The sequence below is a fragment of the Acomys minous genome, assembly GCF_964271855.1.
Source record: "Acomys minous genome assembly, chromosome: 13".
In the NCBI taxonomy this organism is placed as follows: domain Eukaryota; kingdom Metazoa; phylum Chordata; class Mammalia; order Rodentia; family Muridae; genus Acomys; species Acomys minous.
Genome location: NC_140495.1, coordinates 111,550,036 through 111,575,537, shown reverse-complemented (window position 1 = coordinate 111,575,537; position 25,502 = coordinate 111,550,036). Strand labels below are relative to the sequence as shown.

The window sequence follows — 25,502 nt, the reverse complement described above, 5'->3', positions numbered from 1 at the left end:
GGATTACAGGCGTGCGCCACCGTGCCTGGCTTGGTGGATTTATTCATATTTGTATTTATGTGTATGTGCATGGAGGACAGAAGACTGATTCAGACTCCAGATCCTTGGAGCTGGAGTTTCAGGCAGCTGGAAGCTGTCAGACGTGGGTGCTAGGACCTGAACCGGGGGCCTCTGGAATATCGGCAAGTGCATAACTGCTGATCAGTCTCTCCAGCCTCTGTGGATGGATTTATATATAGTTCATGGACTGTTGGGAGCTGGTGGAAACTATGAGAGGTGCGACCTAGTCAGAGGAAGAAAGTCAGTGAAAATGTGCACTTTAAAGGTAGATCTGGTTCCTAGAGCTCGCAGAGAGAGAGAGAGAGAGTGTGTGTGTGTGTGAGTGTGTGTGTGTGAGACACAGATCTTGTTCTAGGAACATTGTCTTTGAGATCAGGTCTTCCATCAATGTGGATGGAAGACTGTCACTGTAGGTTGCTGGCACCTCCTCCTCTATGTCCCAGGACAGAGAAATTATGACCTTGTAAGACAGTGATCAGAAGCTGGAGGGACGGTGGCTCAGGGGTTGAGAGCATTTGTTGCTCTTGCGAGGACCCAGGCTCAGTTCCCAGCACCCACATGGTGGCTCACGGCCGTCTCTAACGCCCTCTGCTGGCCTCAGCAGGCACCGGGCACACAGGTGGTGCACAGACACACGCAGACACTCATTCACAAAATAAAACTAAATAAACAGTCTTTGAAAAGACCAATTGTTACGAACAACTTACCTAGGCTTCCTTCCTCAGTGGTGGGAGCCCCCTCCCCCCTACTCTCAGAGGCTGAGAGGGAAGTTCAGGCTGAGACTGTGTGACCAGGCAGAGAAACCTCAGGGCAAGCACAGCATCTTACCCGCTCACCTTGTTCCTGGAGCTCTCAGCTGAGCTGAGCGAGGGAATAAAAGGGACACGTTCAGCTGTTAACACCTCCTTAGGTGGTGAGGACCCCTTCCATCCCATCACCACCCCATTCACTGCGCGTACCCCACCTACATAAGCCTGGGATCCCGGGGACCCTGTGTTCTGATGGTCAGACCCCAGGCTGGGGGGGCGTCCTCTCTCCCTACAGGACAAACTTTGCTCTGACACTGGTTCCAGTGGCTTCTAGAACTCTCCAGCATTACTTTTCTGCCTTAGGCCCTTCTGTGGACAGGAGGGTGCATGGAGGCGGGGGCAGAGGAGGGGTGGGGGAGCAGTGCGGGGTCAGGGGAGGGGGGAGCAGGAGAGGAGTGGGGGCAGAGGAGGGGTGGGGGAGCGGTGCGGGGTCAGGGGAGGGGGGAGCAGGAGAGGAGTGGGGGCAGGGGAGGGGTGGGGGAGCAGTGCGGGGCCAGGGGAGGGGGGGAGCAGGAGAGGAGTGGGGGCAGGGGAGGGGTGGGGGAGCGGTGCGGGGTCAGGGGAGGGGGGAGCAGGAGAGGAGTGGGGGCAGGGGAGGGGTGGGGGAGCAGTGCGGGGCCAGGGGAGGGGGGGAGCAGGAGAGGAGTGGGGGCAGGGGAGGGGTGGGGGAGCAGTGCGGGGCCAGGGGAGGGGGGGAGCAGGAGAGGAGTGGGGGCAGAGGAGGGGTGGGGGAGCGGTGCGGGGTCAGGGGAGGGGGGAGCAGGAGAGGAGTGGGGGCAGGGGAGGGGTGGGGGAGCAGTGCGGGGCCAGGGGAGGGGGGGAGCAGGAGAGGAGTGGGGGCAGGGGAGGGGTGGGGTCAGAGGGGGTGGCGCAGGGTCAGGGGGGCATTTGTTTCAGAAGTACCTGGGAAGGTCAGGTCCCGGTGTATAAGCACTTGGGCTTGATAGTGACCTTGAGCCGGGTACCGCCTGCTCTATGTGGATCTAGAAGGGTCTCTAGGGCAGACTCATCCCACTGTATGGTGACAGGGCTCTGCAGGCTGGGATGCCCCACGTGGCAGGTGTAGACATCGCCCCACTGTGAGGCCATCTCCAGCATGACCAGAATCTGGAAAGTCCAGTCCCTGTTTTGCATCGGGTTGGTGGATGAGACCCCAGCAGTTTCCTCCTGACTGTTCCGGGACCAGCGGGCTTGAATGCCAACCGGGTAGAAATCTGTCACATGGCAGACCAGCAGGTCACAGTGCCTCAGAGTGACGCGTGTACCTTAGGCTGGACTAGGGATGGAAAAGGAGTGCCATATGAGAGTGCGATTCAGTGGTGAAGAAGCAGACGGATCTCCGTGGGTCAGAGGCCAGCCTGGGCTACATAGTGAGTTCCAGGACAGCCAGGAACACATGGTGACACATGTTCTCCAGCTGTGAGATCTCCACTTTGTCATGGTGAGAAGGAAGCAGGGTTCATTCAAATAATTTATTTTTGAAATTAAATTTTAAAGAACTATTTATATAATTTTATGTGTATCAGTGCTTTGCCTGCATGTGTGTCTGTGCACCATGTGCACACCTGGTGCCCTCAGAGGTCAGAAAAGGGTGCTGGTTTTCTTGGAACTGCAGTTGCTGATGGTTATGAACCACCATGTGGGGGCTGGGAATTGAACCCGGGTCCTCTGGAAGAGCAACTAGTGGTCTTAACTGCTCGCCATCTCTCTAGCCCCAACTTTGGTCACTTGTATGAACTGACAATTCCTCAGTCAACTCCTTCATGAGTTGCGGTTTATGAATTAAGATGTGTCTCCCGCCGGAGTTCAGGTTAGTAGGTTTTGTGTCTGAACTCGCCATGAGATACTTTGCCTGCAGTATACAACTGACCTCTAGGGGGCTCTGGAGCTTAATCTACAGGCTCAAAGGACTCTCTACTTTTCTGGCCTAAATTATCTTACACACACACACACACACACACACACACACACACACACACACACACAGAGTGTTCAGTGTCCTAAGGCTGCACGCTGAATGGCCACTAAATATCTATGATTATTTCTAGGATCTTGTCAGTTATCCACACTAGAAACTTAGTCCAGATGGGGACAGTGGCGCACTCCTGTAAATGCAAGGCTAAATAGCTGAGGCTAAAAGAAGGAAAATCCGTAATTCAAGGGCATCCTGAGTTACAGAGCTTATTTCTCAAGGAGGGAGGGATGGAGAGATGGCTCAGCAGTTAAGAGTGTACAGAGGGTCCAGGTGCAGCTCTCAGCGTGCACACAGGCAGCCCACAGCTGTCTGCAGCTCCCAGCGTGCACACAGGCAGCCCACAGCTGTCTGTAGCTCCAGTCTTAGGGAGTCTGACACCCTCTTCTGGCCTCCACAGGCTCAGGTTCAGATGTGGTGGTGCACAGAGAGGCACACAGGCAAGCAAAACGGCACTCACAGAAAATAAAATAATTTTAAACGGAAGGAGAAAAAAAAAGAAAAAAAGTCATTTTGTTTTTTTAATTATTTATTTTAAATTAATTTTAGGATTAAGCTACAAAGGCACTTTCCTCTCTCATAATTTATACCATAATTACTATTCCTAGGATGATAATATTTCCTTATCTGCTGCTCGGACTCCAGCCTTTGCTCTTCCCAACTCTTAACACACTGAAAACACAGCTGTAACCGTGACATTTCCTACCCCAACAGCCAGACCCGTGGGGTACACACCCAGCTGTAACTCTTGAGGCTGCTGGGTGGCGAGTTCCAGTCCAGCCTGGGCTACCCAGTGAGAATGCCTCAGCAACCACCCTGGGGGTTTGGGTGCGCTTACCTGTCATCACTGAGACACCAAGAGATGTCATATCTCAGCACAGCGGAGTGCGGGTCCCTGGGCTGTGATTCCTGGGGCAATCTGCTGCGCACAGCGAGCCTGGCACACCCAGGTCCCACTGAGTCACTCAAACTCAGGCTGGGATCCAGCACCCCCTGCAACCTGGCAGCCGAGCACACTGAAGAAAAGGATGCCAGCCCACGACTGAGGGCAACCGCGTGCTTCGGACATCGCCTTACCTAGCTAGGCATCTTTTCTAACTCAGGTCCCCGTCTTCTCCTTCCCGATCTGTCCGGATTCCCACTCATTCCCGGGCGTCAAGGCTCTGCCGATGGCTGGAACTCCCGCTTTCCAAAGAGGCTTTTTTTTTTTTTTTGAGACAGGGTCTCTCTGTGTAGCCTTGGCTGTCCTAGACTCACTTTGTAGACCAGACTGGCCTCGAATTCACAGCGATCCGCCTGCCTCTGCCCCAAGTGCTGGGATTAAAGGTGTGCGCCACCATGCCTGGCCTTCCAAAGAGACTTTCAAAGACGTGTCCCCGCACGCTCTCCCGCGTCTGCGGAAGGCTCCGCCTTCACCCCAGGATTTCGCTCGCTCAGATCTCCTCCGGGTGCTCACCGGGCTCGCTCTCCCCAGAAGCTGAGGGGAAGGAGCCAGGGCTCTTTGCTCCCAGCCTTGCTAAGTCCTCCGAGCTCCGCACAGCTCACTATCGCTCACTCCAGGGGGGTCTAGTCTACCCCGCCTATCAGCTCACTCCCGCCTCCCAACCCTCCAGCTTCTGACGTCTTACCCCCCGCCCCCCAAGCTGTGGGTCCCGCTGTCTGCCTCCGTCTCTACCTCACTTGATGATCTTCTCACAGGGTCTGCTCTATGGGGTCCACTATCCACAGGACCTCACCCTGCACACCCTCCTGCACCTGTCCTTGAGCCATTGTCCCCTCTGTGTCCCCTGCACAGCCCGCGCTCCTGGGAGGTGGCACCATCTCCCCACAACCCTTGCGATTGTTCTAAGGTCCCTCTCCCTTCACCCCACAGCAGGCTGGGTACTAGGCCTGACAACGCTCTTGACATCCCTACTCAGGCCTCTGAGCGCACGTCCCCGGCCCCACGTCCCCCAAGTCTCCGCCTGCCGGTCCCCACCAATCCACCCCCCTCCCCGCCCCCGCTAGTGCAGCCCTCCAGCCTGGCCTTGCTCTCCTGGGTCTCACCTTGACTGTTCACCGTGAATCCCTGGTTCAGCTCGCAGCTGTGTCTGCACACTGTGTCCACCTCGGCCCTGTGCCGCTACGTGTAGTCCTTCTGGCTGTTCCAGAACTCGGCCCGCGGCCGCCCCAAGGCGGCGAGCGCGCGGAACTCGCCCACGGCGCTGTCGAAGCGCAGGAACTTCCCGCACTTGAAGATGCACCTCATGATGAAGCGCGGCGACCCCGTTGTTCTCCGCATAGCACTCATGCAGCGCGCGCAGCAGGTGGCTCTCTGAGGGCCACAGAGGCTGAGTCTGGGGCTCTGGGACCCCTCCCCACGCCAGCCTCAGTCCCGCCCACCCCAGGGACCCTGCCTGGCGGCCAGTGCACACCCTAACTGCTTCTCCCCAGTTTCCCTTTCAGTCTGGATCTTTAAATACTGATTAGTATTAGTATTAGTATTAGTATTAGTATTAGTATTAGTATTAGTATTAGTATTAGTATTAGTATTAAGAATTTCATACAGCCGGGTGTGGTGGCGCACACCTTTAATCCCAGCACTCGGAAGGCAGAGGCAGGTGGATCACTGTGAGTTCGAGGCCAGCCTGGTCTACAAAGTGAGTCCAGGACAGCCAAGGCTACACAGAGAAACCCTGTCTAGAAAACAAAAACAAAAACAAAAACAAAAACAAAACAAACAAACAAAAACAAAAAGGGAAAAAGAATTTCATACATGTATACAATTAGACATGATCCTATCTACCCCCACTTTCCCCTCTAATTCCCCGAGAACATCTCATCATGGCCCCGCCCTCCTCCACACTCTCTCCCCCGTCTCTTTCTTTTCTCACCTTCTCCTTCCATCTCTTCCCCCTCCTCTCTCTGCCCTTTCACTCTCCCTCCTCTCTCCCCTCCAAGTTTAATTAGTGCTGCGAATGTGTGCATGGCCGCGGGGCCGCCCACTGGAGCGCTGGACACCTGCAGTGACCGCACACTCATCATAAAGCGATGGCTGTGGAAGTGGGCGGGAGGCTGCGGATCCCAGCGTTCATACGGCGGCTCACAACGGTCGGAAACTCCAGGAGACCAAAGCCCGGGTCTGGCGTCCAGTGGCACAGGCACACTACTCAGGGTACACAAGCATACTTGTAGGCAAAACCCGGGCACAAGCACGGGCACACGCACTGGCACACACGCAGAGTGAAGCCTCGGTTTCCTCACCAGTGATGTCATTTGAAGCACACGGGACGTAACGTGCTTCCTGTTGAGGGGTGACCAGTACCTATGCAGGGTTGGGACACTGAGGAGAAGGGCACAATTCTGGGGGCTGAGTGGGGTGACACTTCACACAGGGCCACCGGGAGTTACAGAATCTTCACCACCGTGGTCCCCACAGAGGTGAAGCTGCAGGGTAGGGATGGGGCCTTGGGAGACACCGGCATCTATGTGACCCTTGTATCTGTGGGGCTCCTGCCTGACCCAGCCATCTTGGACACAGTCAAATGTCACCTCCTCAGCATCCTCCCTTTCCCCATAGCAAGGCCCTTCCCTTCTGTATTCTTGACTACTCAGGCGTACTACCATGCATGCTGGGAATGCAGAAATAAATGCATAAATATAAGATATAAAATAAGGGCTGGAGAGGTGGATCAGCAGTTAGGAGCACTGACTGCCCTTCCAGAGGTCCCAAGTTCAATTCCCAGCACCCACATGGTGGCTCACAGCCATATATAATGAGATCTGGTGCCCTCTTCTGGTGGGCAGGTGTACACGCAGGTAAAACACTGTATACTTAATAAATAAATAAATCTTTTTAAAAAATTAATTGGGGGCTGGAGAGGTGGCTCAGCAGTTGAGAACATCTGATGCTTTTGCAGAGGGCTTGGGTTCGGTTCCCAGCACCCACAGGGCTCTCACAACCACCAGTGAATCCAGTGCCCTCTTCTGACCTTTGTGGGCACCAGGCAAAGACATGGTGCACGTACAAACACACAGGCAAAGCATCCATACACCTAAAATAAGTTAAAAAATATATGAAATTAATTTTTAAAAGATGTGGAAGTGGCAGGGCGTGGTGGCGCACACCTTTAATCCCAGCACTCGGGAGGCAGAGGCAGGCAGATCGCTGTGAGTTCGAGGCCAGCCTGGTCTACAAAGTCCAGGACACACACAAAAAAAAGATGTGGGCGTGGACAGTCCAGCAGCTCTCACCTGAAGTCCCAGTGCTGAGGATGCAGAGGCAGGAGGATTGCTGTAAATCTTGGGACAACCTGGTCTAGGGGTGGGGGTGGGCACGGTCCTGGGCCTTAATCACTGAAAATTACCACAGCGAAGCCCTAGTGGGCTCCTTCCTTCCTGGACGCGCTGGCTGGGTAGCTGTTGTAAGCCCGGGAGCACCCCTCTCTTCCTTGGAGCACCCCTCTCTTCCTGGGAGCACCCCTCTCTTCCTGGGAGCCACCAGCAGTGTGGGTCAGCTCTGTGTGTCCTGCGTGAGCCTCTGTGGGCCTGTCTGTTCTTACTCATGCAGGGCAGTGGACATGGTTGTTTTCATGTTCCACCCGCCTAAAAATTAGCATCCCAAAGCAAATTCCATCTTTTTTTCCTGTCCAACAACCAGCCCCGAAGCAGTCGGTCCTGATCAGGCAAGTGGATCGGAAGATACAACGGCGGGCGTGTTTGTACCACAAGAGGGAGCTCTAAGTCGGTTTATTAACGTGTTTTGTAAGCGGCAGCCTGGGGCTGGGAGCAGCTTGGCGGTGGCGCTTGCGAGGCCTTGGGCTCTGTTCCCGGTGTTAGGATTCTGCTTCAGTCAGCCTACCTGTGACGTCATTGCCCACCTGGCACGGGGCGTGGCCCTGCCCAGGGCTACATAAAAGGACAGACCCACCTCGCGCTCGCCTCTCTCTCTCTCTCTCTCTCTCCCTCTCTCCCTCTCTCCCCCTCTCCCCCTCTCTCCCCCTTTCCCCCTCTCCCCCTCTCCCTCTCTCCCTCTCTCCTTCTCCCTCTCTCTCTCCTCTCTCTCTCTCTGGTACCCCTCTCCTCTTTGCTACTCTCTCCGTACTTACTTAATAAACCACATACAATATAATATCTGTTGCCTGGCATATTATTATTATTATTATTGTTACTACTACTACTACTACTACTTTGGTTTTTTGATACAAGGTTTTTCTGTGCTGTCCTGGAATTCTCTTTGTACACCAGACTGGCCTCGAACTCACAGACATCCACCTGCCTCTACCTCCAGAGTGCTGAGATTAAAGGTGTGCACCACCACGCCCGGTTTATTATCTTATTTTTTTAATTATTAAATTGGTGCTGTGACTCAGATATGAACCCCAAAGGTCCATTCTGTTTTCTTCACAGTGAAATCCCATCTCCCTTTACTGTCCGCAGCAGCAATTCCTTTCTCTAAGTACTCTCCTGTTCTCCTACTTCCTGCTGCCTCTGGCTGGACTAACCTGGCTGCGCTTGCCCCAGGCGAGGAAGCCTTCCAGGTCAGCTTTTCTAGACTGCCCCTGAGCTAAACCGATGCTCTCTGTCTCAGTTTGTCCCAGCCCTCGGAAGGCTAAACTTAGCCCCTAGAGCACTGGGTGTCCTGTCACAGGCATGGTCTGGGAGCTGAACCTAGCCAGGTAAAAAAGACACCACAGCACTGCTACATGGGTGGGTCATCAGAGGCGAGTGGGAACAGAGGTGCCCTCAGGGTGCCCAGGTTGCCCTCTGCAGGCCTCGTGATTGGCTCTGCTACCTGCGCACACCCTGTTTCATGGGCAGGTTAAATTTAGCCCCAAATTCCTTTTTTTAAAAAAAGATATTTATTTATCATGTATACAAATCTCATTATAGATGGTTGGGAGCCAACATGTGGTTCCTGGGAATTGAACTCATGACCTTGGGAAGAACAGTCAGTGCTCTTAACCTCTAAACCATCTCTCCAGCCCCCCAAGTTCCTTCTTAAAAAGCTCTTACACATGGCTTGGCCACTGCCCTGGCCCCTCCCCCTTTCCCACAGCAGGTCTGCCGGAGGTGCACAATTAGCTCCTTGGCTGAAAGTAATCTACCATGTTAGTTCATTAGTTAACTCGTTAGCTAGTTTAAACTATTAGATACTAGATCTCTTGTTTTTGTTTTTTGAGATAGGGTCTCTCTGTGTAGCCTTGGCTGTCCTGGACTCACGTTGTAGACCAGGCTGGCCTCGAACTCACAGTGACTCACCTGCCTCTGCCTCCCGAGTGCTGGGATTAAAGGCGTGCGCCACCACGCCTGGCCTAGATCTCTTATTTAAGAGGACAAACAGGTTTGCCTTACTCACAGACCTCAGCTTGAAGATAAACAGGCTTCAGATACCTCCCAGACCTCTTCATATGCAGAGGGGACCGAGCTTTACCTGTCAGGTCTAGGTACAGTCTGCCCTGTTACCGGACTTCTTTTTACCACTCTTTTAGCTGAAGGACAGTGACTGCTCACAGCAATTTCACTTGTATCTTAAAGCTTCTAAGAAGGTGTTTTAAGGTTGATACATTCAAGTTAAGGATGTTAGAATGTCTAAGAAAGTGTTTTAAGTTGGTAAATATAAGTTACGAATGTCTACAGGGATGAAGTTCAACGTGTCTACTGGGATGGTTTATTTCTTCCTGTTGCTCTGCTATTGTTGTATTAACTGTTCAGAGTGTTGGCGCTGATCAAAGGAGCTCTCGCTTATTAATCTAATTATGGAAAACATTGCACTATACCATCCTATCATAGTCCCAAGCACAAGATTTTAAATTTCCTTTTGTTTGTGTTTTCTTAAAAATTCTCTCTTGGAGGGGCTGGAGAGATGGCTCAGAGGTTAAGAGCACTGGCTGCTCTTCCAGAGGTCCTGAGTTCAATTCCCAGCAACCACATGGTGGCTCACAACCATCTATAATGAGATCTAGCGCCCTCTTCTGGCCTGCAGGTGTACATGCAGGCAGAGCACTGCGTACATAATAAAGAAATAAATAAAAAATCTTTTTCAAAAAGTTTTAAAATGTCTCTCATTGTGCTTAAATTATAAATATCCAGTCTTCTGGACAGCCATCTTTCATGATGTGAACTGATGCTGAAAAGATCAAGTAAACTTCCCTTCTGCTCCACAGGTTTCTGTCCTCCTCGTTACTGTTCCACAGATGTGGAAAGATCCCCAAGGCGTGTGCCTTTCCTGAGCTCACCTCAAAGAGTATTTGTGCTTTTAACACAAAACTTCCCCCCAAGCCTCTGCTATGTTGTATGTCTACCGTCTTTTCCTGCAATATGTACATGTCTGACAATGTGTGTTTCACTGCGGATTTCTTTCTTTTTCTTCTTCTTTCTTTCTTTTTGTTTTTGTGTTTGTTTGTTTTGGCTTTCGAGGCAGGGTTTCTCTGTGTAGCCTTAGCTGTCCTGGACTCACTTTGTAGACCAGGCTGGCCTCGAACTCACAGAGTCACTGCAGATTTCAAACAGTGATGACGCTAACCTGTCTAAAGTTTATCTCCCTTTGTGAACTTAGAAGGATTCTTGTAAGCTGCAGGAAATCCACCTCTCAGGTAAAACGGAAGCCAGATAAGTATTGCCAACCCACAGCCTTAGTGTCTCACCTATCTCCTCTCTCTGAGGGTGGGATTTCTCCCCTTTTCCCTGGTTTTGGGACCCCCCATAACTACCTGCTTGCCACCTTTCTGCACCCAACACCAGCTGAATCCCCTTCCTAGTTGAGTAAATGCTTCCCTTTGTCTGAGAGACCGTCGATGCCTCTCCGATTCAACATGGGGAGTAGGTAACTCAACCGTCTTCACGACTGAGGCTGGTCCTTCTCGCCGACCTCCAGCTAGGACAGTTCCCACCGGGTGAGAACTGACACAGTCACCCCCACCACCTGCTGTTTGGCCTCTGAAAATTCCTAGTGCACTAGGTAGGTGGCTGTGTCCCCGGGTCCTGCTCATCCGCAGAGCTGTGCTCTTTTGGTCACTGTCCAGTACTGAGGAGTTGCTGGAACAGTCTGTGCACCTGTTTTTAGAGTCACTATCCATTCTGGGGACACCCTGATGGACTGCTGGCTTCAGCTCCCCATGGGGAACATCCCATCACCTGCTCCTCCTAGCACACCTCTGGGACGCCTTCTGGAGAATTTCCGATCCCTACGCCCACATTGAGGGCTGCTAAGCTTACACGCCTCTGCAACCAAACTCGGACAGATCCAAAACTGAAGCGCTTTAATTATTGTCAGCGATCGGGTAAAATGGAAGGAAGGTCTTTGCTCTCCTTTCAAGCATTGCCAGCGTTGTTTCTTCCCTTAAAGCCTTGTCTCTTCCTTGCTTTCCTAAGAGTTTCTAACGTACATCTAAAGGGAATTTTCTCCCTAACCTACTAACTTTGTCTTCTGCCCATATATATGTTCCAGTGTCCTGCCAGACTTCCTACGTCCAGGACATTGTCAAATCAGCTGCCCACAGGTGCTCCAGTCCAACCTCACAGATGGTGTCAGCTGGACCTGCACTGTCCCTCCTAGCTGGACCTGCAATGCCCATCCTGGCCACAGATGTTCTCAGACCCCGGACAGCAAATCAACAGCCTGCTCTGCCAGGACCTGGCCAACATTTCAGCCTTTTAACTCCCTATCCCGCTGCCCTACTGTCAGCAGGAAGTAGTTAAGACAATTACTTCGCCCCTTATCCATTTGCAAAAGGCTGAGATGCTGTGCTCCAGACCCGGGGCAGACAGCTCCAGGTTGCCCCAGCGCTCCTCGGTCCCTATCTGCTGCAGGACAAGGCTGACATTCCCTGCTGTCTACCTACCCTGAACTTTCAGGGCAGAACTTTTCCTTCTCCTTCACTATATAATCTGGACATTTTGTTGCTATTGTTTCTCTCTCTCTCTCTCTCTCTCTCTCTCTCTCTCTCTCTCTCTCTCTCTCTCTCTCTCCCTTATATGGCTGCCAAAAGCTGCTTCCAATGAACCTACATTTATATACTTTAACTTACCTTATATAAAACAATCCAACGTTCCTCGTTTTTTAATTATAGGAAAAAGGAGAAATTTTAGGATTCTGCTTCAGTCAGCCTACCTATGATGTCATCACTTGCCTAAAAGGATAGACTCACTTCACATCTATCTATCTATCTATCTATCTATCTATCTATCTCTTGGTTTTTTCAAGACAAGGTTTCTCTGTGTAGCCCTGGCTGTCCTAGACTCACTTTGTAGACCAGGCTGGCCTCGAACTCACAGCGATCCGCCTGCCTCTGCCTCCTGAGTGCTGGGATTAAAGGCTTGCGCCACCACACCTCTCTCTCTCTTACTCCTTTACTCTCTCTCTCTTACTTCTCTCTTTCTTCCTCTCTCTCCCTGTCTCTCTGTCTCTCTCTCTGAGGTACACCTCCCCCCTCTCCATTTCTCCCCAAGCTCACTTAATAAACCTCATATGATATAATATCTGTTATCTGGCATCTTATCTTATTTCCTATTTTTCAAATCATTAAACCCAGCACAAGTAATAAACACACTAAACTAAACTAGACAATCTATCGCTTCATCTAAAAGGACATCAGGCTTTGGTGCGGTGGTGCGTGCCTGTAAGTCCAGCACTTGAGAGGCTGAGGCAGGGGCATTGCGGAGAGCTGGAGGCCAGCTTGGACTGTCATTGTAAGAAAAAGAGGATATTAGAAGCTAAAGTCTTGTCTGTCTCACAGCGCCTGCGGCTGCACTATTAACACACTGGAGGCGCCCCCAATGCACCTGACATCGGATGCTCATTAATTAATTAACTTTTCTTTTCTACCGTGTCAGAGGGTGGCCGAGGTGAACTGGGAGGAGCTAAAGCTACAGGAGGCCAGAGCTCCAGATACTGGGGGCCCAGAAGCCTGGTGTGCAGGTGCAGGAAGAGATGACTGTGGGGTGCTCTGATGTTTCCCCCAGGCCACCAGATGATGGCCTGATGTCAGAACAACTGGTTCATCCTGGTGGCCTCGGGAGGACCCGCACTGCTGGGGTAGAGGACAGAGGGGTTGGTGGGAAGGTCTTAGGGGTACTGTAGTAGCCAGACCCACACTCAGCTCGGAAGTCCTGACCTGCGTCCATGGTAGGTGTTCCTCAGCCCAGTGCCCAGGTCCCTCCCTCCTGACCCCCTTCTGTGCCCCATCACCAGCATCTCCTTGTCTGCTTGACCTACTCTGAATATAGACCCTGTCATTTATTTTTTTTTTAATTTTTCATTTACTTCATTCAATTTTTCTTTTTCTTTTTTGGCTTTTCGAGACAGGGTTTCTCTGTGTAGCCTTGGCTGTCCTGGACTCGCTTTGTAGACCAGGCTGGCCTCGAACTCACAGCGATCCGCCCGCCTCTGCCTCCCAAGTGCTGGGACTTAAGGCGTGCGCCACCCTGCCCGGCGATCTTGTCATTTTAATTCATTGGTTTTTATTCGTCCCCCTTTATCAATAAATAACGTTCTTACAAGCAAGTACAATAATTTTGAAACTTTCCCCCCCAATGCTTAACTTTTGTAAGAGGAAGCTCTCTCCGTGAAGCAGGTAAAAGTGAAATGTGTGGTGTCTGCCTCCCTCACCTCTGCTGTCGTTACTCCGGGTCCCAGATGCACCGCTAAGCCCCTCCACGCCGCATCACCCCGATTCCCAGGACCGCGAAGCACAGTTTCCACAGCTGAGCTCCTCAGGTGGCTCTCACAGCCGTCTGTGACCAACAAGGACACGTTCTCTCTCAGTCCTCAGCAAGTGCACCTGACGTCATGAAAGAAGGCTCGGGGCGCGGGGCTCTGGACTCAGGGGTTCAAATGCAGTTACTCCAGAAAGACAACGCAAAACCAGGACGCCGTATTCCAGGCCCGTCCTCGGATGCGGTAAACCTAGTGTTTTACAGCTCTTCTTGCAGCTTCTGAAAACCCACGCTCTTCTTTAGCCTCCTTTACCCAGCAACAGCCAGGTCAGCGCTCGGGCTTCTCTGATTGGCTGGCCCAGGCTTGCTGGTTTCCCGGTCTTTTTTGTCTATGCAGGCAGGCGTCAGCAGAGAGGTTTCAGAGTTTCACGGGTCCCCATTCTGCCTCGGTTCCTCATCGATGTTCTGTGACCACAGACATCGGCTGGGGATCCCCAACCTGCGCTCTGAAAAGACAATGTCCCAGACTAAAGTTGTCCTGGCTTTACTGCTGAGTCTCCCAAGATCTGGGGCCATCAGGGGGCGGGGGCGGCGGCAGGAGGCGGGGGCAGGAGGCGGGGGCGGGGAGGCCCAGGGCGGGAGTGGAAAATCATTCACTGTTTTTAGAGTGAGAGATTGTGCCGGAGTTATTTCCCTCGTGTCTCACCTTTCCTCGATCCCTTGTATGAAGCGCACTTGTTTTCAGCTTTCTCTAATAATCATAAAAACAAAAGCAGCCAGACTGGAGAGCCGGCTCAGTGCTTACGCGCACCACCTGCTCTTCCAGAGGACCTGAGTTCGATTCCAGAACCCACAGGGCGGCTCACAACCACCTGTAAGTCCAGCTCCAGGGCACCTGGTATCCCCCTCTGGCCTCTGCAGGCACTGCACACAAATGCTGCACTTATATTTATGAAGGCAAACGCTCAACATAAAATAAAAACAAATGAACCTTATAAAACAAAATCACCATTTACACCTCATGGGAGCCATCTGTGAGAATCTTTTTACCTTTCTCTGAGAGATGAAGACAGTGAAGCTAAAAAAAGGTTAAAACGTGTTCCAAAGCAGTTCACTCAGTCAAGGTTCAAATCCGTGCACAGTAACCCTGACAGCAGACTGACTTTGCACCGAGGACTTCACGGCTCGGGAAGCTGTGTTTGGATCCTAGCGGAGCATCCCGGGACCTTGTGACCTTCCTGGGATCCTTCCTGGGTGCCTGCCTTCTCCCATCAAGGGAGTGGAGTATCTCAATTTTTTTTTTTCAAATTTTATTTATCGCTGTCATGCCTGCATGTATGTCTGTGTAAGGCTGTCAAATTACAGACAGTTGTGAGCTACCATGTGGATGCTGGGAATTGAACCCGGGTCCTCTTCGAAGAGCAGTCAGTGCTTTTAACCACTAAGCCATCTCTCCAGCCCCCGAGTTTCTCGATTTTGTTATTGTGAGTCAGGTCCTCAGTGAGCCAGGTGGCCCTTATGTGGAGAGGCCTGGCTAGAGCATCTAAACCGCACTGGTGCTCTGTCTCCTCCTAAACAGCAATGGTGCTCTGTCTCTTCCTAAACAGCAATGGTGCTCTGTCTCCTCCTAAACAGCAATGGTGCTCTGTCTCCTCCTAAACCGCGATGGTGCTCTGTCTCCTCCTAAACAGCAATGGTGCTCTGTCTCCTCTTGCCGAGGTCAGGAAGCACCAAGCCCACGCACAATGTCATCCAAAGATGCAGAGATGGGAAAGACTAGAATTCACAGCACGGCCAGGTGTGGTGGTGCACACTTATAGTCCTGGTGAGCGGGAGGCTGAAGCTTGGGGTTTGGGAGTTCAAGGCAAGCCTAGGCTCTGACACAAGCAACACAGTCCGACAAACCCACAAACAAGGCTTTTAACGGCAAATACACCCTCATTCTAATTTTTCTGTTCTTGTGATAAAAATCCCTGCTGAAAAGGAACTCAGGGAGGAAACTGTATTTGGTGTGAGTGAGTCAAGGCAGGAACTCGGTCACATCACATCCTGAGTCAGAGCAAAGAATAAGCACTCGGGAGCGGAAGCAGGTGGATCTCTGTGAGTTCAAGGTCAGCCTGGTCTGCAGAGCGAGTCCAGGACACAAGGCTGTATGGTAAGAACCTGTCTCAAAACAAAACAGAACAGAACAACAAAAGCCAAAGAAGAAACTCATCCTTGCTTGCTTGCTCTCAACTAGGTTTTTTTTCCCCCCTCTCCTTTTTGGGTGGTGGTTGTTGTTTTTGTTTGTTTTTTGAGGCTCATCTAGGTTTTTTCTCTCTCTCTCTCTCCTTTTTCGGTGGTGGTGTGGTTGTTTTTGTTTGTTTTTGAGGCAGTATCTTGTTGTGTAGAACCGTAGGACTTTCTATGTAGACCACGCTACCCTTAACCTGACAGAGATCTGCCCGCCTCTGCCTCCTGCGCGCTGGGTGAGATTAACCTGTACATCCATGCCTTGTCAACTTGACATGCAAACACATGCCTTGAATCCATAGGCTTCTATCCTGTCATAAAAGCCTCATGTTAATATAAAATTCAGGCCAAGGTCTTTAAAATTTCCAATACTTCAAAAGTTATGTGCTAAACATTCTTATTCCCAAAAGGAAGAACTGGGGCATAAAACCAATCACTGCAAAGCAAAACCAAAATCCTGCAGTATAAACCCAAAATGCTTTGTGTTTGCCATTTTGGACTCACACATAATCTTCTGGGCCCCAAAGGGCTTGCGTAGTCCCAGCTCTCGCCAGCTCTGCCATCCTCGATCTCCTCTTAGGCCAGCTCCACTCGGCACCTGGAGCTCCACGCGGCGTCTGGAGCTCCACTTGGCAGGGGTCACATGGTCCTTGTATTGCCAGTATCCTTGGGTCCAATGCAGCTGAGGCTTCATTTACACTAATAGCCTCTTAGCACCCTGACACAGCATCTTGCTACTGTGATGCCTCTTTGCTTTGTTTGTTTGTTTGTTTTCTGAAAGAGGGTCTCCCTATATATCCCTGTTTGGCCTGAGGCATGCAGACCAGGCTGGCCTTGAACTCAGAGATCTGCTGCCTCTGCCTCCCCAGTGCTGGAATCTCTTCCCAGGGTGCTCCAGGGTGCTCTAGGTTATGTCAAGTTGATGATTAAGACCAACCAGCACAGCCCCCTTATTTAATGTGCACTGGTGTTTTGCCTGCATGTATCTGTGTGAGGGTGTCAGGTCTTGGAATTGCAGACAGTTGTGAGCCACCATGTGGTTGCTGGGAATTGAACCCAGGTCCCCTGGGAGAGCAGCCGGTGCTCTTAACCACTGAGCCATCTCTCCAGCCCCTTCATTTTCCTTTGAATTGAGTATTTAACTATCGTGTCTCTAAAGCTATAGCCCCAGGTCTTTCCAGCTCTTATTTTACCACTTTTCCTGGGTTATCGCCCGTTTCTGTTGCTGTTGAGAAACGCCATGGTCAAAAGCAACTTGGGAAAGAAAGGGTTATTTTGCCTTATTTATAACCCGATCAGGGCAGGGACACAGAGGCCACTGTGGAGGGATTTTTTTTTTCTATCTCCCCTTTCACTCTGTCTTATGAAGAAGATCCCTCTGAGAACACGAGGCACCCTCTGTGGGAACAGTCTTGGTGTTGCTTTTCCGTGCAAGCCCAGACACTCCTACCTGCTGGGGCCGGGGATCCACAGGGAAGAGGCGGGCGTCCGAGCCCTCCCGACTCTTCCCTCTCCATTCCAAGTCCAGAATGCTCACATGTTCATCACGCTAGTACTAATAATAGCTTGTCTTGTGTTTGCTACTTTTTACCGACTAATAAAGACTACAAGAACAAAAACTCAAACCACACAGGGGCTTCAAACTCGACTTTTATAATTCTGCAAAGAAAATTAAAAGAATTTTTAAATTAAAAGGCAAAGTTTAAAACCATTGTCAAAACACATCCTATTTAATATAATATGCTCAAGATAAAAAAATACGGAGTCACGATATTAGCACACACTGCGGGCGCGAACTCATGAACTGAAGTAAACTCAGCGACCGGCCTTAAAGAGCGCCACAGCACAGTGAGCGTTCCCCCTCAACTTTCTGTTTTCTGTGATAAAGAAATAGCACGCTCGCCCCTCCACTTCAGAAAGTTTAAACCCGATTTCACATCTGCAGCCCTAGAACCGGGAGGTGTGAGGAGAAGAGAGTCCCTCCCAGCGACGCACGCACGGCTGTGTGACCTGAGGCAAGTCACCGACCTCCTCCGTGTTTCCTCCGTTGCATCTAGGGTTGTTGTGACAGTAACATGAGTCAAATGCGTAGCCCCCCAGCAGGTGCCTGGCGCTCAGCAAGGGCTGCACAGAGGCTGCAGTCACTCCCCAGGATCCCGGCGGAGTCACGGGGTTCCCTCAGGGAGTGAGCAGGGGCAGCGCTCTGTCTGCCCCAAACCTGCACTGCCTCCTGTTTGCTGTTGCTCCTTCTCCCTGCATTGACCTTTGTTGGCCTCACCACTTACACACTAGCTCTCACACTGGTCTCACGTTTCTCCACCTTGCTTACACAGCGGACCACGTGGCAGTGGACGGCATATTTGCACAGATGCAACGGCTGTCTGGAGTTTGACAGCAGTGAGGGGTTCCACGTGGATCCTGACAGGAGGAAACTGTCCGGGGCCTGCCGGAAGTGTATGCCTTTGGCGCCCAGGAGGCTCTGCCCTCCATCAGCAGCCTGAAGAACCACGACCCAGAGACACACCACCAGGCAGGCCCCCAGTGGAGGGTTCTCTCATTTCTCCCTCTGCGTCCTGTGGGGAGGACTGGGAAGACACCCAGAACTCACCAGGCTCTGTCTCTTCCCGGAGCCTCCCGAGGTGACCGTGTGTTCCCGAAGAACCAAGTAGAGCTGGGCCAGCCAAGCCTCACTCACTGGGGTAAGAGCCCCCCCCAGCCCCCCCCCACGCCTCTGCTCCCAGGACCTGGTGCCCCAGCATCGCACAGCAGCAGCACCGTATTAACTGCGTCTCTTCATCTCCCTCGGAAAGGCAGGAGCCAGTCCAGGTGTCTGCGACAGTGGAGACTGGGGTCTGGGCCCTAGGCCTGGTGGTGAGCCTTGCCGGCAGCATCACTGGCAGTGTGCTCATCGTTGTAAGGGCGCTGCACTCCAGCTATAGCCCCCAGGCCCCGGGACAACAGTAACAGTGGAGGTAGGGATGTTAGGGTGCAGTCAGAGGGAAGAGGAGTGAGTCTACACACACTGTGCAGAAAGGAGGTGAGCGTGGCAGAGCGGTGCGGAGACCCCACTGAGAACCCAAGGCTCCTGCGCAGCCCTGAGCAGCTGCACACAGCCCGTTGTTAGCCTCCTCCCTCCTCTCCTCCCTCAGCCCCCCCTCCATTCCCACCTCTCCTTCTTCTCAGAGAAGGGAAGCCCCCAAGAAGTACCAAGTCACCCTGGTACCTCAAGTCTCAGCAGGACTAAGAGCGTCCTCTCCCACTGAGGCTTGACAAGGCAGCCCAGCCACGGGAAAGGGATCCAGGGGCAGGCAGCACAGTCAGAGACAGTCCCTGCCCCCCCCCCCCCATTGTCATGGGGCCCACATGAAGACCAAGCTGCACATCTGCTACATGCATGCAGGGGCCTAGGTCCAGCCCACACATGCTCTTTGGTTGGTGGTGGAGTCTCTGTGAGCCCCAGGGCCCAGGGTAGCTTCGGCTGCAGCTCTCGTGGTGACCTTGACCCCTCTGGCTCCCTCAGTCCTTCCTCCCACTCTTCCACAGAACTGCTCGAGCTCAGACTACTGTCTGGCTGTGGGTCTCTGCATCTGCCTCCATCATCTGCTGGATGAAGCCTCTCTGAAGACAGTTATGCTAGCCAGGCTCCTGTCTGCAAGCACAGCAGAGTATTGTTAACAGTGTCAAGGGTTGGTTGGCTCTCTCCCATGAGGTGGGGCTCAAGCTGGGCCAGTCATTGCTGGACCATTCCCTCTGTATCTGCTTCATCTTTATCCCTACTCTTTCTTTTCTTTCTTTCTTTCTTTCTTTCTTTCTTTCTTTCTTTCTTTCTTTTTCTGAGACAGGGTCTCTCTGTGTAGCCTTGGCTGTCCTAGACTCGCTTTGTAGACCAGGCTGGCCTTGAACTCACAGCGATCCGCCTGCCTCTGCCTCCCGAGTGCTGGCATTAAACCCTACAGTTCTTTTTTTGGTCAAGGTTTCATGGGTGGGTTGGTGTCCCCTCCCTCCACTGGGAGTCCCATCTGGCTACAGGAGCTGGAGAGTTCAGGCTGCTAGGAGTCTCAGCTCAGGTCATAGAGTCCCATAGAGTCCCCAGAGCATCCTCAGTCCCCGAGATGCCCCTTCTGGTTTCTGTCCTCTCTCCTGGGCCCCTCCCTCCCACTGTCATCTATGTGTTGGTACTAATGCCGCTGTGGTTTGACACTTGAGAGATGCTTACAGCTTTGCGGGGCGGGGCGGAGCAGGGTTTCTCTGTGTAGCCTTGACTGTCCTGGACTCACTCTGTAGACCAGGCTGGCCTCGAACTCACAGCGACCCACCTGCCTCTGCCTCCCGAGTGCTGGGATCAAAGGTGTGTGTGCAGCACCACGCCCGGCTAAAAACACCTGTATTTCAAATACTTAGGGTATTAAGTTCTCCGCCCACGGGATAGTGATCTCTCCATGGCGATCTCGCATCTCTCTGGTCTTCACTCTGGTCCTCAGAGGCCAAGATGCAGCCACCGTTCCACAGAGGACCTGCGGACTGTCCGGGCACGCCCCCCTCTCTTCTGACTGTGAGTTCATTTGTCCCCTAACTCTCAGGTCTAACCTGTTCCTCCACCTTCATCCACGCCATATGCAGACAGCGAATTTCCCTTCACCTACAGTTACTGTATGCGGCATGTGGGCGTATCCCTGCCCTGCAGAGCTGCATCACACGTCTGGGTTTGAACCTCTGGTCTGAGGCTTGCAGTTGTTCGCTGTGGCGGCTCTAACCATCCACCTGTCGGTTACACCCTCTGGGATGCCTGGGTTGTCTGGTCATCTCTCACGATTCTCACATGGGCCTGCATCTCTGGGAAGCAGTTACAGAGCTGGGCACGCGGCTCCTTCCCTCCAGTGTGTGCTGCCCTTCCACCTCCGCAACGCCAGAAATTTGTATTTGTTACAAACTCCACAGGCGGGGGCTGGAGAGATAGCTCAGTGGTTAAGAGCATTGTCTGCTCTTCCAGAGGACCAAGGAACCACATGGTAGCTCACAACTGTCTGTAACTCCAGGTCCAAGGATTCTGACACCTTCATACCAATGCACATAGAATAAAATTAAATGGATTAGGCCGGCGGTGGTAGCTCACGCCTTTAATCCCAGCACTCGGGAGGCAGAGGCTGGTGGATCACTGTGAGTTCGAGGCCAGCCTGGTCTACAAAGTGAGTCCAGGACAGCCAAGGCTACACAGAGAGACCTTGTCTCGAAAAACCAAAAAAAAAAAAAAAAAAAAAAAGGATTATTAAACTAACTAAACCAAACACAGCTCCACAGGTAACTCTTTGGAACCAAGGACCCAGGAGATTTCTGGATGGGGGCAAGCTCGGGAACGGTTCACTTCAGAACTTTGGCGAACAGCTGCCAGACATTTGAAGAAAGTTCTCTTTATCTGAATAGACAGTTGTTCATTTTAATTTTCTTCCTTTTTTTGAGACAGGGTCTCTCTCTATGTAGCCCTGGCTAGCCAAGGACTCTCTCTGTAGACCAGGCTGGCATCAGATGTGCCACCATGCCCAGTGTCTCTCTATTTCCTGTATTGGTTGAGTCTTTCCAGGCCAGCCACTGGCAGAGTCACCAAGAGGCAAAAGCACACTGGTCAGCCTCTGGCCAGCATGGAAGAGGGTGTCTGGGGACCAGAGGGACAAATGGAGACTCCAGGGTCCTCTGCCCACCTCACAGTAGTTGTGGGAACTTCCCGTAGCATTCTGTCAGGAGAAACATCTTCATACATCCTTTCCTTTCTTTCTTTCTTTTTCTTTTTTCTTTTTTTGGTTTTCAGAGACAGGGTTTCTCTGTGTAGCCTTGGCTGCCCTGGAACTCTCTTTGTAGACCAGGCTGGCCTCCAACTCACAGAGCTCCACCTGCCTCTGCCTCCTGATTACTGGGATTACAGGCGTGTGCCACCATGCCAGGCTGGCTTTACACATTCTTTCTTACAGGATAAAATAAAATAGTGTTTTTGAAAATGATTTACAGGTGGGCTGGAGAGATGGCTCAGAGCTTAAGATCACTGTCTGCTCTTCCAGAGGTCCTGAGTTCAATTCCCATCAACTACATGGTGGCTCACAGCTATCCATAATGAGATCTTGTAGGCAGTCATACATGCAGGCAGAACATTGTATACATAATAAATTAAAAAATATTTTTTAAAAAGAAAGTGATTTACAGATATAAAGGGATTTTTTCCTATAGTTTACTTTATCCAATCAGTTGCCCTTAAAGTTTCTTAGTGCGTTTTGCTTCATATTTTTACCCCCAAATTTGTCCAGAGGGACCTACATGGAAAGTCAGGTTCTCTCGTGGGCCAGATGGAGGCCTTGTCCCAGCAGTCACTTGTGTACATCACAGCTCTGAGGCCTCCCTGACCTTCCTCAAGCTCCTTCTTGAAGGGTGAAATGACAGGTGACTGTGGCCTCCATCCTCCACCTTCTCACCCAGACTTTTTGCTTTCTTACCCAGCAACAGACTCAGTATCTCAGAGAACTGCTCTGATTGGCTGCTTCCAGCAAGGGTCTTCCCCTAGCCTAGACTTTGTTGCTTTTTACGCCCATATTGCTCCCTTGCTCCCCACAGTGTCAACGCCCCTCACCAGGTGATGGCCATCTTTGCAGAGCTGGTCCTGGCACTCCTCACCCTGAGGATCGTCCTGAGTCCCCAGGGAGTATGGGCCACCAAGGGTAAGTGGTGGGGGGGGGCAGGGGTAGGGGGAGGAGCGGGCAAGCCTTGGGTTGGAGGAGACAGCACACACGGAAAGTATCTCCCTCTATGTTATGTGGGCAGCTCCTCCCCCTGTAGACAAATCCTGCCCTGTCACTCTGTCCGTCCACTCTGGACCTAACCGCCAGTTGAGCCAGGGTCCCCTCTGGGCTCCTTTTATATTTAGAACCCTTCTCACCTCTTCCTCTTTCCGGAGACCCGTGCCTCACCCGCCTCACCTCTACACCCTGGCTCCTCTACCACTTCCTGGCTTGCGACATGCAATTCTTGTCCAGCTTCCTTGCAGCACTCGCCACTGGGTTTCTATGTGACCTCCTGGCCCCCACACCAAAGGCTTTTGACGCCATGCTGGCTGGGCACACGACAGTCCCTCACATTTGTGTCCTAAGTGTAGGGCTCTGAAAGGGCCAGCCGAAGTGCAGCCCCAGACATCCAGGAAACTGAACACTGCATGGTATGAGGCCCATTCAACCATCACTCCAAGATGGATTTTGGGACATGAACTTTGAACTCTTGATTTATTTCTTATTTTATTGTATTTTGGTTTTTCGAGACAGGGTTTCTCTGTGTAGCCTTGGCTGTCCTGCACTCGCTTTGTAGACCAGGCTGGCCTTGAACTCACAGCAATCCACCTGCCTCTGCCTCCAAGGGCTGGGATTAAAGGTGTGCGTCACCACCGACTGGCTTGAGCTCCTGACTATGTCCAGTGTATCCCACAATGCTTTGGACCCTTCTCTCTTCCCTCTCCGTGTCTATTGGTTTATGAGACAGCCCCAATTTGTAGCCCAGGCTGGGTCTTGAACTTCTGATCCTCCTGCCTCCACCTTCTGAGTGCTAGGGTTGCAGGAGTGCGTCACACGCCTGGCTTGTGGAAAGCTGCCCTTTCCCTCACCCTGATCTCTGGGTCATAGATCTTAATGGGTGTCGATGTCCCTCACCCACTCATATACTGTCTGCCTCTGAGGGAAGCTCCCCTTAATGGAGGTCCCTAAGGAGGCGGAGCTGGTTCCTTCACCCTTCAACGCTTTCCCTTAACCATTTCCTCCTCACCGCAAATTTACCATCTTACACACAAGACCTGACAGGGTGGCAGCAGTTGCGGCTACAGCAGATGACAGAGGCCTGGAAACCCCAGACACCATCCCGGGTGGGCGGGTGGGCGGGCAGGCTCTCCTTTTCCCAGCCTGCTTTGCGAGCACTGGCCCCGCCCCCGCCCTTTCAAGCCTCTGCTAACTCTTCAAGGGTCTGCGATGGCACAACAGGATGTCCGCACACACAGGATGAGGCCGGGCTGAGTCTCGGTCAGCCACGTGACGCTCTTCCCTGCCATCCCGCCCTCACCCAATACAGCTGACCACATGGGCTCCTATGGACCGGCCTTCTACCAGTCTTACGATGCTTCTGGACAGTTCACACACGAGTTTGATGGGGAACAAATTTTCTCTGTGGATCTGAAGAACGGGGAGGTGGTGTGGCGTCTGCCTGAATTCGGGGACTTCCCACACTCGGACTTTCAGAGTGGGCTGGCCAGCATCGCCATGCTCGGGGCTCACCTGGACGTCTTGGTGGAACGCTCCAACCGAACCAGAGCCATCAGTGGTACCTGGCCCTCCCTCCACCCCACCTAACTAGGCAGGGAAGAAGGGGACTGGACAGGAGTCCCAAACCCCTCTCCAGAGTCTCCCCCATCCCTCCTGCCCCGGTAGGCACCCTCCCAGAGCCCACCTGCAGGTGGCCACAGGGGAGGAAGTGTCCCTTGATGTTGGCCCTAGTAAGGCCCAGCTGTAAGCGATGGGATTTGGCATTCAGGGCCTCATTCCTCCTAGTGCCTCCCAAGGTGACCGTACTCCCCAAGTCTCGTGTGGAGCTGGGGAAGCCCAACGTCCTCATCTGCATCGTGGACGATTTCTTCCCACCTGTGATCCACGTCACCTGGCTGCGCAATAGCCAGCCCATCACTAAGGGCGTGGCCCAGACCAGCTTCTACACCCAGCCGAACCACAGGTTCCGGAAGTTCCACTACCTGACCTTCGTGCCCTCGGCCGAGGACGTGTACGACTGCAGGGTGGAGCACTGGGGCCTGGACGGCCCGCTCCTCCAGCACTGGGGTACGGAGCCCCGTGTCCTAGCCTGCTGGCGACACCAGATCCCTTCCTGTGCCCTCTGACCCTCGCTTCCTCTCTCTCCCAGAGCCCCAGGTGCTCACTCCACCACCGGACACCGTGGAGACCCTGTTCTGTGGCCTGGGCCTGGCTCTCGGCCTTATGGGCTTCCTCCTGGGCACCGTGCTCATCGTCACACGCAGGCGCCTGCCCAGCGCCAGGAGGTGCAGCGGCCCGGGAGTCTGGGAGAGAAGGGAGGAAGGGAAGACGCGTGTGTGTGGGGGGGCGAGTTAGAGATTCTGTGGAGAGCAGGTGGGTGAGGAGCTGAGGGGAGGGAGAAGCGGGGGAGCGGAGGGGAGGGAGAAGGGGAAGGGGTAGGGAAGGGGGGGAAGGGGGTTGGGGGGGAGGGGATGAGGGGGGTAGGGGATAGAGAGGCAGGGATTTGAAGACGTGGGTGAATGAACGCGAACAGCCTTGGTCATCTGGGCTTTGCTACTTTAGATGACTTTTGAGGGAAACCCAAGAGAGATGCTGTGAGTTCCTGCCAGGCTTCTGGAAGCTTCTGCACGCTCATCAGCAGCCTACTACAGTTGACTCGGCGTGGAGTCAACCTCTTTCTACAAGTCGCTCCTTTTCTGCCCTCCTCCCCCCACCCCCACTCCCAGCAGAACTCTGTGGGGAAGGGTCAGCTGCCCTCCTACCCGAGTGCACTCAGAACCGTCCGCACCTCGGGCAGCTGCACTAAATTCTCTCAATGGCGTTGGGCGTGCGTCCTCTTCTTATGGCGTCAATACTCACAGGCGAGGGAGGCCTTAGCGTGAAGGGGGTTCTGGGTGGTGATTGGCTCAGCCATATTAGTGATGCCTTTATGCCAGCCCACCTCTGCTTTGTTTGGCCGGTGGTGTGATACTTTGTCGGTGGGCCATCTCACAGTGTCTTCTCTTGAACTCA

General features: G+C 52.7%; 1 protein-coding gene across 1 annotated transcript; it reads left to right on the top strand.

Annotated features, from left to right (window-relative positions):
* Positions 1-20,138: 20,138 nt before the first annotated feature.
* LOC311580823 (HLA class II histocompatibility antigen, DO alpha chain) lies at positions 20,139-25,309 on the top strand. Its single transcript, XM_084752525.1, has 6 exons — positions 20,139-20,260; positions 22,306-22,409; positions 23,800-24,048; positions 24,276-24,557; positions 24,640-24,775; positions 25,053-25,309. The coding sequence occupies exons 2-6, from the start codon at positions 22,328-22,330 to the stop codon at positions 25,054-25,056; spliced, it is 753 nt and encodes a 250-aa protein (XP_084608651.1). The 5' UTR covers positions 20,139-20,260; positions 22,306-22,327; the 3' UTR covers positions 25,057-25,309.
* The last annotated feature ends 193 nt before the right edge of the window (positions 25,310-25,502 follow it).